The sequence below is a fragment of the Cnephaeus nilssonii genome (assembly GCF_951640355.1).
Source record: "Cnephaeus nilssonii genome assembly, chromosome: 9".
Classification (NCBI taxonomy): Eukaryota; Metazoa; Chordata; class Mammalia; order Chiroptera; family Vespertilionidae; genus Cnephaeus; species Cnephaeus nilssonii.
In genome coordinates this window covers 59,555,236-59,568,148 of record NC_137080.1, presented here as the reverse complement: position 1 = coordinate 59,568,148, position 12,913 = coordinate 59,555,236, and the positions used below count along the sequence as shown (strand labels likewise).

The window sequence follows — 12,913 nt, the reverse complement described above, 5'->3', positions numbered from 1 at the left end:
ATTCCCAGTAGGGGGCATTTAGGAGGCAGCTGATCAATGATTCTCTCCCATCACTGATGTTTCTATCTTCCTCTCCCTTCCTCTCTGAAATCAATAAAAATCCTATATAATAAAAGCCTAATATGCTAAGTATCAGGTCGTCCATTTAACCAATCAAAGCGTAATATGCTAATATGCTAAGGCCGCTCAACTGCTCGCTATGACATGTACTGACAAGGGGGCAGGTGCTCTGACAGGTAGGTTTGCTTGCTGCTGGGGTCCAGCCGATCAGGACTGAGACGGGCCAGACACACCCTGGAGGCCTCCGGCTGGCCAACCTCCCACATCCCTTCCCGGCCCTGATTGTGCACCGGTGGGGTCCCTCGGCCTGGCCTGCACCCTCTCACAATCCGGGACCCCTCGGGGGATGTCGGAGAGCCAGTTTCAGCCTGATCCCGCAGACCAGGCCGAGGGACCCCACTGGTGCACGAATTCGTGCACTGGGCCTCTAGTATTAAATAAATAAAAATAAAAGCTAGTTTTATGTCAAATATATCTTTAAGTAAGTTTTTATTAATTTTAGAGAGAGAGGACAGAAAAGGAGAAAGAGAATGATGTGAGAGAAAAACATCAACCAGTTGCCTCCCATATGCACCCAAACCAGGGACTGAACCAGCAACCTGGGCATGTGCCCTGACAGGGAGTCCAACTGGCAACCTTTCAGTGCATGGGACTACGCTCAACCAACTGAGCCAGAGCTATTTAAAATATTTTAATCATTTATTTCTCAGTCAACAAACATTTTATGGAGCACCTATTTTGGCCAAGTATGGGCTAAGGGATATAATAGAAAAAAACAAAAGACAAAGCACTTACCTCTTGAGAGATTGCAGTCTAGCAGGGAAGACAGACATGAAACAAGGACTTACAATATTAAGTGGCATCAAACAAAAGTATTGGGAAATTCTGAAATATATAGTACAGGGTACTAAACTTGGGGGGGGGGGGGATTTTATCTGAGAATAAGAGTAGATTTCTCTGAAACAACATTAAACTGAAAAAGTTCAGCTATTTTTGACTGGAAAATGAACAGCAAAAGATGGAAGCATATTCTAGGTCAAGAAAAGAACATGTGCAATGCTCTGAGGCTAGAAAGAATATAGTATTCAAACAACCTAATGAAGTTGTATACTATGGTTAGCATACAAAGGACAAGAGGGCTAGGATTCTCAGTTGGTCACAGCATCATCTGGATATGCCAAGTTGCATGTGCAATCCCCAGTCAGGGCACATAAAAAAAATCAAGCAATGGATGCATAAATAAGTAGAACAACAAACTGATGTCTATTTGTTCATCTCTCTCTAAAATCAATAAAAAAGAGAGACTGAGAAGATAGAGGACATACTACAGAGTATGCATGGTCAGAAATTTTGGACTATTTCCCAAGGAAAATAAATTGAAGGCTTTTAGGAAGAAGTACGTATCTTATATAATAAAGTGCTAACATGCTAATTAGACCTAACAGCAGAACGACCATCCAGACAACCTTCCGGACGAAGCTGGGGCTGCAAGGGCTGAGGCAGCTGGGGCTGCGAGGGCCGAGCCCCTTGCACGAATTTTGTGCATTGGGCCTCGAGTGATATTATAAGATAGTTTTGAAGTTATTGCAGTTTAATCTCTTAACTGCAATAAGAATAGACCAGAAGGGATGTAACTAAAAGCAAAAGCTGTTTTTGCAAAAGAAATCAAAGGTTCCCAAAAACAAAATTTCGTTTTAGAGGGCACACTACAGAGTACTTTCTAAGGTATGGTAAAAAATTTTGGACTATTTCCCAAGAAAAATAAGCTGAAGGCTTTTAGGAAGAAAGAAGTGGGTATGATATTATAAAACAGCTTTGAAGTAATTGCAGTTTAATCTCTTGACTGCAATAAGAATAGACCAGAGGAGATGTAACTAAAGGCAAGAGCTGATTTTGTAAAAGAAATCAAAGGTTCCCAAAAACAAAATTTCATTTTAGAAAAAATTTAATCAGTTTGCTGACAAGATTCAAGCTTTCTCAAAGAACTGATTATTTCCTCTCAAATTTAAGTATTTATGTGGCAAGATATAAACTTGAAAGAATGTATCAAGTCTTATTGTTTCTAGAGTTCAGATTCTGAGACAAAATGTTCCTATCCATGTCAATACAGGCATACCTCATTTTATTGTGGTTTGTTTTACTGTGTTTCAGATATTGCAATTATTTACAAATTGGACAGACCTTCTTCCAGCAAAAGATTATGACTTGCTTTATTGTAACAGCCACTTTATTGCGGTGGTATATCTCCAAGGTATGCCTATAAATAGACACAGCTGGTACAAGACTAATGCATAAAGATTTCAGAGAAGGCAAAAGGATGCTATATAAATGCATAAGATCAGAGACAAAATAACCAGGGCAATAACTAAGTTTTAGTTACTACCTCAATTAAATTTGTTAAATTTTTACAATTTACATCACAGACTAGTAGGTACAAAGTAGTCCAGATTTATAAACAGACAGTAAAATAAAACAAGATAAACCCTGACCAGATAGCTCAGTTGTTAAAGCGTCATCCCCATACACCAAGGTTGCAGACTCAAACCCTGGAGGGCACATACAAGATCAACCAATGAATGCATGAATCAGTGTAACAAATCTCTCTCTCTCTCCCCCCCCCCCCCCCCGCCCTCTGAAAAAACTAAATCAATAATTAAAATTTTTAAAGTAATAATAATATATTTAAAAACCAACAAGCACTGAGATAAGCCCAAAAGTTGCTTCTTAAATTGTAGAAGCATAGGTTCTAATATTCCAAGTGTAATCAATTGATACCTTAGTTCCCTAATAAACCTTCATTTTCTAAATATCAGTTTCTGGATTTTTTCCTTAAAGCTACCCTTGGATCACTTATCTCTCTTCTTCCAACCACCTATTCTATTCCTTTTACCCTTACCCACTTCTGAACTTTCCTTGTTTCACCACAGTTCATCAATTACATGACTTAACTACTGTCTATTTAATATTTACTAACTAGAGGCCCGGTGGACAAAATCGTGCGCGGGTATGGTCCCCAGGTCTAGCCTGCGATCAGGGCCATCTTCCCAGGCTGCCGGCAGCCGGCCTCGCCCTGTGCCGCCACCCATCCAGGTTCCCAGTTTGCCATCAGGTGACAGAATTCTAAGGGCCGGGGGAGGGACTGAGAGGCCAGCCATTCCCGCCCGCTCGCCGGCCTAACCCCGGCCATGGAGGCCTTGGCCTGGCACCGCCGCATCCCCTGCCACCCACCCCAGTTCCCCATTCGCCATCCGGCAATCAGAGCCTGCAGGCCAGGGGGAGGGACCAAGAGGTCGGCTGTTCTGCCCACTCGCGAGTCCCACCCCCCACTGCCACCCACCCCGGTTCCCCGTTCACCATCCGGCAATTGGAGCCTGCCGGGGGGGAGGGACCTAGAGGTGGTCAGTGCACCTGATAGTGACTGGTCGAGCGGTCATTCTGCTGTTATGGTCACTGGGCTTTTATTATATAGGATGCTGAGGAATTGGGTCTATAAAGAGCAATAAAATAAAACATAATCCCTATCCTCCCGGGCTTAAAAGTATAATATTACAAAAGTCAAAGGTAAATAAATAGCTACAACTATGTGATAAAAGCTATACTAAAGCCCTGGCCTGCAGACTGAAGGGTCCCACGTTCGATTCTGGTCAAGGGCACATGCCCGGGTTGCGGGCTCGATCCCCAGTGTGGGCCGTGCAGGAGGCAGCGGATCAATGATTCTCTGTCATCATTGATGTTTCCATCTCTCCTTCTCCCTTCCTCTCTGAAATCAATAAAAACATTTTTTTAAAAAAGCTATACTAGAGATAACTAACAGTAGACACTTAATTCTACCTAGTGACATTTAAGTTTTAAAGGATGAATAGACAAAAAAGAGACACTGCAGAGAAAAATAAAACATGTGCAGAGACAAAGGGATAAAAGAGAGTTTGGCTGATTCTAAGGGCTGCGGAAGAGGTGTACAAAGCTAGAGCAGAGTCCAAGTTAGGAAAAGGCAGGATAAGTAGGAAAAAGTCAGTTTTGTGAGCCACATTATAGGGCTGAGCCTATTCAAAGTCATCAGGAGAAAGGAGGCAGGATATGAGCATATTTGCATTTTAGAACATTTAGAGCAGTGGTTTTCAACTAGAAGCAATTTTATTTGAGACATTTGGGAACGTCTAGAGACATTTTTGGGTGTCACAATCATGGTGGAGAAGTATTGAGTACAGTGGATTGCTATTAAAATATTGGGTACAGGCAGGAATTATGATAAATACAATACAATGCACAGAACAACAAATTATCTGGCCCAAAAATGTAAGCAGTATCAAGGTTAAGAAACCCTGATTTAGAAATCCTGGTAGAGCTAAGTCCTACAATACAGAAATAAGACAGGAGCAAAGAATCGGACAACCTATAAATTCTAGAACAGATGCCATTTCCTTGTTTATCCTGAAACTCTAAAAAAAAAAATTTCATTTATCATAGTCCACTGCCAGATATAAGGTAGGGACTCAACATTTACTTGGTAAGTGAATGAATGATATAGAACTCCAGGCATTAAGTACCAAGGTTTGAAATGTTGCTGTGGCCACAGTAATAGAAAACAGATTTAAAAGACTAGAAAAGAGTATACAACTCTAATTTACTAAATATACACACACAAAAAAAATAAATAAAAAGACTAAAATAAAATGACTCCTCGGCTTAGAATAACAAGTTTCAGAGAGCCAAAAATTCTACTTTAGACATTTTGTATGAGACAAATTTGAGGTATTCAAATAGAGAGGTCCAATAGTTCGCATATAGTTTGGAAAAAGTTAAGAATGGAAAATCCAATTTACCACCACACTGATCTTAAGTGATCATCTATCTGACTTACAGCAAGAAGTTCAATGAAAATGAATAAACCCTAAGTGCAGTATGGTATCCTGGACCAAAAATCCTGGAACAAGAAAATGTAGTTAGTGGGAAATCTGTTGAGATATGAGTAAGGTCTGGTGCTTAGTTAATAATAATGTATCAATGTTAGTTTAGTAGTTTTGAGAACTGTACCAGATTATAACATTAGGGTAAACCGAATACAGGGTACACAGGTGCTCTTTGAACAATCTGTGCAACTTTTTTTTTTTTTTGCACATCACAGGTTTTATTGGGTCTGTACAGAAATGTTTAGTTGTCAAAAAACAACAACATACAAACGGATCCCTGGCTTTGGACTCTATGCAACTTTTTGATAAATGATTTCCTATTCCAAAATAGAAACTGTATTTTAAAAAACACCCTATATCCCAAATGTATCAAAATTAAAATATGTGGATTTTAAACATTTAAATCTATATTTTAAGAAAAGCTAAATATAAAGGTTTTGTGTTATTTCCCCACTGATATTTGGTAATACCACACTGACCAAGAAAAGAGCAAAGAAAATCTTTAACCTTTTGCACTCGAATGTCGAGTGTGACTCGACAAGGTTAGCATAGGTAGCAGCTCTTTTTATACTCTTTGAATGTATCAATAATTTGAAATATAAAAAAATCCAAAAAATAAGTTTGTATGAAAAGAAACTCCAGTTTTTTATTCTACTGCCGCGCTTTGTAAAATCTGGGGTATTTAAAAAATTAAATCCCGAGTAGAATAAAGGAATCAAGAAAAAAGCAAGCAAGTTCAAAGGGTTAAAGGTAGCCAGACAGAAAATGGCAAAGAGTAACCCCCCCAAAAAAGAAGAAATAAGTCAGTACTACAAAAGTTTGCATTTTAAAAATGTTTTCTGACCCATATTCTGTGATAACTTGAAATGATACACTGTATCACCATGCAGGCAAACAATTAAGGCAAAAATCTTGATGAACTTTTCTTTCCATACCATCCTATTCATAATTTTCTAGGAAAGATATTCAAGGCTGTCACCAAGGTAAACTAATAAGACATGACACTAAACCATGACTAGAATAGTCATTTTGATTAGTCTAGCTTTTCTGTTTTTATATTTTCCAATTAGTTTACATTCAATATTATTTTGTATTAGTTTCAGGTGTAGAGCATAGTGGTCAGACAATCCAGTTTTTCCTTAGAGATTTCAAAAAATATGTTAAAAAAAAGTAGGTAAAATTGTCAAGCATTCTAGTACAAGTATATATTTTTAAATATAAAGAACTTGCATTTTCCTGATGATATGAATAGAAGAAAAAAATCATAACACAATTTTTATATATATAACATAAAAATAAAATCTTTCAGAAAGGTACAATTACCTACTTAGTAATTAATTCTGTTACCCGAATATACCAGTTGACTTTCCGTGTTGTAACACAAAACCCAAGATATTTTTTGTCATACTCACATTCTCTATATTCATGTCAGCAATACTTACTGATCTGACCATATACGACTAATACCAATTTCCTTGAGTAGCCCAAGGTTACTATTTGAAAGTTTAGCTTATTGAGAATAAGGAATAATGGAGTCAGTCTGGCTTCATGACTCATTAAATGTGTAATCTTGGTCAAGTTGCCAAAACTTTCCATGCCTCAATTTCTTTCTCTGTAAAATAATAAGTTCCTCCTATAAACCATTTAAGGTTTTAAAAGGGAAAATGCTAGAGTACTGCCTAGTACACAGTAATTACTTACATAGCAAATATTAACAGGAAGTTATTTACTATCAACCCTCTTGCACTTTAATTGACTACCACAGGATTGCCTGACAAGGTATTCAAACAACAACACAACATATTTCCTTTAACATATGGATCTGAAATTCTCAAAAAGAGAATAAACTTTTCCCTATAGGGAAAGCTTCCATAATATTTTAATTTCCATTTCTTTCATAAAAACTATTCTACCCCCAGTTTAATTTTCTAAGTGCAAATATACTCTAGTGTCTCAATTCTTTGTGTTGTTTTTTTAAATAGTTGTTCATTATAGTAAGACTAGTGGCCCAGTGCACAGATTCGTACACATTGAAAGGAAATTATTTAGAAGAAAGATTCGTGCGGTAATTACATTACTACAAAAAATTACATGTCAAAATGGTATGTATATCATAAAATTAAAACACACGTGCGATTGGCGCAAGAGCTTTATGTGTATCGCACATGTGCAAGTCAACGTCTATATTTAAATTTCCAGTGCGCATCATATGTACCAGCCAGTCAGTCGGATGGTTGGACAGACATACAGTTGGTCACTTACCTTTTATTTATAGATTAGAGAGAGAGAGAAAGAGAGAGCGAGAGCGTATTTTTTTAACCAGGTTAATCATATGTTCAAAAAAAAATCATCCATGATTACCCAACATACAAATGTCACATACCTTTAAAAAATAGGTCAGAGAAAACAATCCAGATGCATTACAGAGATAAAAAGAATATAAATCATAAAAAAAAGAGGGTAACAGAGAAAAAAAGTCTAACATCTGTTCAACTGGAGTCCCAGAGGAGAGAGAATGAAGCAGACACGATATCCTATCTAATAAAAGGATAATATGCAAATTAACCATCACTCCATCACAAATATGGTGGCGCCCATAGCCACAAGATGGCGGTGCCTAGTCCCCTTAGCCTCGTCAGTCCCCCAGTCCTGGGGGTGCTGCCACTGAGAGTGGGCAGTGTGAGCGGCCTGGTGGAATACTTGCTTCGTCGCCATGGCGACGGAGGGCGTCTAGGCAGTGAGCGCGGATCAGCTGGGGTGAGATGCTTGCTTTGTCGCCGTGGCAACGCCCCGGCCGCAGAGGGCCTCTGGGGGACAGGGTGCCCAGCCTACAGCCTCTGCGGCCAAGCGCAGGCCCGGAGAAGAGACAGTGGGCCCACCTCCCACAGAAGCGGCGCAGCGCCCTTCCAGCTCCCGTGGGCGCTGGCAGCTTGCTTCCGACTCCCGCGGAAGCCGCATGGCTTCCATGGAAGCAGCGCGGCTCTCGGTGGTGCGCTGCGGTTCCCACTGGCTCTTGCGGAAGTGGCGGGCAGCCTGCTGCACGTGATATCACGTGATGGGCTACTAGTATTAAAAGATAATGACTGAGGATTTTCTAATGTAATAGAAGACATTATAGATTCAAGCCTAATAAATTTCAAACAAGATAAATTTAAAAGAATTAACACCAAGACACACACACTGCAGAAAACCAACAAGAAAATCTTAAAAGCAACCAGAGAAAGAGATCACTTTCCAGTAGCAATAGATTTTAACACAAATATATAACAATTACATATAAAGGGCAAAATGCTCCAGATAAAACACAAAGACTGTCATACTGTATTTTTTAAAAGCCACTTCTATACTATTTTTAAGAAAGAGAGAAAATGAAAGGATACAAAAGACTGTAAGTAAAACAATGGAAAAAGATATCCTATATCCGTGGTCGGCAAACTGCGGCTCGTGAGCCACATGCGGCTCTTTGGTCCCCTGAGTGTGGCTCTTCCACAAAATACCACGGCCTGGGCGAGTCTATTTTGAAGAATTGGCATTAGAAGAAGTTTAAGTTTAGAAAATTTGGCTCTCAAAAGAAATTTCAATCATTGTATTGTTGATATTTGGCTCTGTTGACTAATGAGCTTGCTGACCACTGTCCTATATAATAAAAGCCTAATATGCTAAGTGTCCAGTAATCCGTTCAACTAATCAAAGCTTAATATTCTCGTTATGTTGTGCACTGACCACTAGGGGGCAGACAGTCAACTGGTCGACCAGTTGCTATGATGTGCACTGACCACCAGGTGGCAGACACTCTGACCAGTAGGTTAGCTTGCTCCTGGGGACATCCCCCGAGGGCTCCCAGACTGCAAGAGGGCGCAGGCTGGGCTGTGGGCCCCCCCCCCAAGTGCACAAATTTTGTGCACCGGGCCTCTAGTAGTATATAAACATACAGCAAAATTATGCCGAACTAATATTATTAGTATAGTTAAGTATCCAAAATAAGGAAAAAATAGGATTTGGATAGGTGGCTAGGTAGGAGGATGGGGGTAGTAGAAGAGGCAATGATTAAAATAAAGGTCTCTGAAAATTCACAAGTTTAGATCTGGTGGTAAAGGAAGTATAATACCACTAGAGGCCTGGTGCACGAATTCATGCACCAGTGGGGTCTCTTGGCCTGGCCTGCGGGGATCGGGCTGAAACCAGCTCTCTGACATCCCCAAGGGGTCCCAGATTGCAAGGGTGCAGACCAGGCTGAGGAGCCCCACCGGTGCACCATCAGGGCCGGGGAGGGCTTCAGGGCGTGTCCGGCCTGTCTCGCCCAGTCCCGATCAGCCAGACCCCAGCAGCAAGCTAACCTACCGGTCGGAGTGTCTGCCCTCTGGTGGTCAGTGTGCATCATAGCGACTGGTTGAATGGTCGAACAAACGGTCGGACACTTAGCATCTTAGGCTTTTATTACATAGGATTAAAATATCTTAAACAACATTATTATACTACCTTAATCAGAAAAGTGACATAGCTAAGTACAATTAAATAAGAGAAATATTACAGTGTTATACAGTATGACCTGGAATTTTTCATACTTTTGTTTGTGGAAGGGAGAGACGGAGAAGATATCAGAAGATGTGTAGGAGTCTATGATAAAGTAAGGATCTGATAAGGTAAAAAGGGATCAAGAGAAAGACCTATCTGCATCAGTTTTCTTTCTTTGAAATTTTAAAGGCAAAAAAATGCACTATGCTTTATAAATAAACAAAAAAAAAAAACCCAAACATTTTGTTTTCCACCCTTGTACCTATTCTGTATTATGATACAGTTGCCCATTAAATTAACCTAACAACACACAGGTTAGTAAACCAGCGATTTTCAACCTTTTTCATCTCATGGCACACAAATTACTAAAATTCTGCAGCACAACAAATAACATACTTTTTGCAGATCTGATTTTAAAAAAAAGTATAATATTGATTTACAAAAAAATAATAATTACCTACACTTTTTGCTCCAAAGTGACTTTAAAAAAAAATCAGGTTCCTATACTTGTATATAAGGATTTATGGTACTAAGAATTAACCAATTAGATACAACACTATTATGTGACATGACCAATAAGATGCAACTCTATTATATGACCTATATATTTATGGTTTAAGACTGGGCATTCACACCAGATGGCTATCGTTATTTTCGCTGTTGTCATTTTTTATTTCACAATCTAAGGGAAAAAAGGTCAATGCCCTGACTAAATAGTGCATGGTTGAAAATCGATGCAGTAAACAATTCTTTGTAAAAATAAAATACTGATGAACTAATTAGCCAAATTAGATACAATATACACAATCCATAATTATATTATGAGAGGCCCAATGCACGAAACTCGTGCAAGGGGCTTGGTCCTCGCCACCGCAGCAGCTGCCTCGGGGCCCCCACCTCTGCAGCTTCGTCCAGAAAGATGTCCAATCCAATTAGCATATTACACTTTTATGATTATAGACTAAAGGCCCGGTGCACAAAATTCGTGCACGGGCGGGGCGGGGGGCCCTCAGCCCAGCCTACACCCTCTCCAATCCGGGACCCGTAAGGGGATGTCTAGCAGTTGGACATTCCTCTCACAATCCGGGACTGCTGGCTCCTAACTGCTCACCTGCCTGCTTGCCTGATCGCCCCTAACTGCCCTCCCCAGTGCCAGCCTGGTCTCCCCCAACTGCGCCCCCTGCCTGCCTGGTCGCCCCACGCAGCCTGCTGTTCGGTGGTCCGTCTGGTTGTTTTGGTTGTGAGGGCCCTGGTTTTTTATATATTAGGATTACTAGAGGCCCAGTGCAAGAATTTGTGCATGGGTGGGGGTCCGGCTGGCCTGCACCAATTGGGGCTGATCAGACTGGGCCGGCCAGGGGGAGGAGCCGTGGGCAGTTGGCCAGCCAACCCCGCCCCCTGGTCGAACTCCCAGTCGAGGGCACAATTTGCATATTAGCCTTTTATTATGTAGGAGAATGACTTCTTCACTATTGAGATCACTTATATAAGAATCTGATGCCCTAGCCCAGTGGTCGGCAAACTCATTAGTCAACAGAGCACAAATATCAATACAAGATTGAAATTTCTTTTGAGAGCCAAATTTTTTAAACTTAAACTATATAGGTAGGTACATTGTTATTAACTTAATTAGGGTACATGATATTTTGTGGAAGAGCCATACTCAACGGGCCAAAGAGCTGCATGTGGCTTGCGAGCCGCAGTTTGCCGACCACTGCCCTAGCCGGTTTGGCTCAGTGGATAGAGCGTCAGCCTGCGGACTCAACGGTCCCAGGTTCGATTCTGGTCAAGGGCATGTACCTTGGTTGTGGGCACATACCCAATAGGAGTATGTGCAGGAGGCAGCTGATCGATGTTTCTCTCTCATTGATGTTTCTAACGCTCTATCCCTCTCCCTTCCTCTCTGTATAAAAAATCAATAAAATAAAAAAAATTAATAAAAAAAGAATCTGATAAGCGTTATCCTCTTTGAATGTTAATGTACATAATATGAAATTCTCTGATTTAACAGTAAATAAAAAACATTTTTATTTTCAAAAGCTCTTTACCAAAAAAATACCAACTTGAAAATAAATAACTCACCAATGCTGGGTGGGCTACCATAGTTAATTGGTGACTCAGGTGGTCTTCCACAATGCAATGCAGCCAGAGCAGATCCTTTCCACACAACATGCTTGCAGCCTATTAAACACACATATTTATGGGTACGAAGATAGGGCACAAAGCCAAGAAATAAGAAAAGAATGTCTAAATGCTATTAGAAATTTTTCATACTTTTGTTTGTGCGTAGTAAGGACTGTCTTCCAGCTCCTAATAAAGTTTGTACTCCAGGAACACTTTGTGGAATTTCTTGTTCAAGAAGAGGTCCTAATCGATGACATATTTGCAGCAAGTGATCAGGTGCTAAATGTCTGTAATACTTCACCTATTATATAAAAGACATGAAATATTTGCTAAATAAAGTGATATAATTCTTTATAGTAAGTAAATACTCTTTAAAAAATAGAGTAATTTGTTCTGGCTAGTTAACATTTCATTTTACTTGGGAGAATAGTTCATGTTTATTCTGTGAAATCACTTGACTCACAGAACAGAATAGGTACCCAACCATCATTTAAACCACAGAGGAAGAAAAATACAAAAGAATTAATGTAACCTAAATATAGCAAGTTATAAATTAACAGATGCTAGTCAATGCAAATACTGAATGATGAAAAAAATATATAGCATTATAATCTAAAATGGTATGTTTTAGTTTAACATTTTAATTTTCAAAAAAGTAAAACTATAAAGTAAAATGTTTTATATCCTTGATATTATAAAGAGTATCTCCAGAATAATTCAGGATTAAATAAACTTGATAGGTCATGTTTTCATTACAAAATTTTAAAGACTTAGAGAGAGAGCATCTATGCTGAGTTTTATTATTTACCTACAACCTAACATAAAGGTCAAATTCCAACTATTAATTGAAACATATTTTGAGTTGTATAAAAAAAAATCTACCTACTAGGAAGTTGGAGCATTTCTGGAACAACTTCAAAACACTCCTTAATTCATGCTACCATTTGAAAACACGTTATGAAATGCTAATTTACTTATCCTACAGTATTTTCAGTAAATAGACAATATTTGCATATTAATCTAAAGAGAATTAGAGAAAATAAAGTATACTATTTTACCACTTTATATTTAGAGGTTATCAAGTTACTAACAATTTCTCATTGTAGTACCTAAATAATAATACTCTCTAATTCAGCTGTTTTCAAAGTGTATTCAGAAAACCTCTGGGAGTTCCTCGGGCAAAAATTACAAATAATAAGACACTATTTACTTTTCACTCCCATTTTTCTCATGAGTATTTGGTGTTTTCCAGAGCCCACATGACATGTGATGTTACAACAGAATGAATACAAAAGTATATAAGA

At 39.2% G+C, this 12,913-nt stretch overlaps 1 protein-coding gene and 1 long non-coding RNA gene across 3 annotated transcripts in view; one reads left to right on the top strand and one right to left on the bottom strand.

The window, feature by feature from the left end:
- LOC307104965 overlaps positions 1-12,913 on the top strand; it is a 544,872-nt gene that overhangs the window by 388,109 nt on the left and 143,850 nt on the right. The window lies entirely within an intron of this gene.
- PHIP (PHIP subunit of CUL4-Ring ligase complex) overlaps positions 1-12,913 on the bottom strand; it is a 149,630-nt gene that overhangs the window by 120,113 nt on the left and 16,604 nt on the right. For both annotated transcript variants that reach the window (XM_079780278.1, XM_079780277.1), the window contains exons 5-6: positions 11,760-11,910; positions 11,568-11,666 (exon numbers count right to left, since the gene is read on the bottom strand). In XM_079780278.1, coding sequence (XP_079636404.1) covers positions 11,568-11,666; positions 11,760-11,910 — 250 coding nt within the window. The remainder of the gene's footprint in view (positions 1-11,567; positions 11,667-11,759; positions 11,911-12,913) is intronic.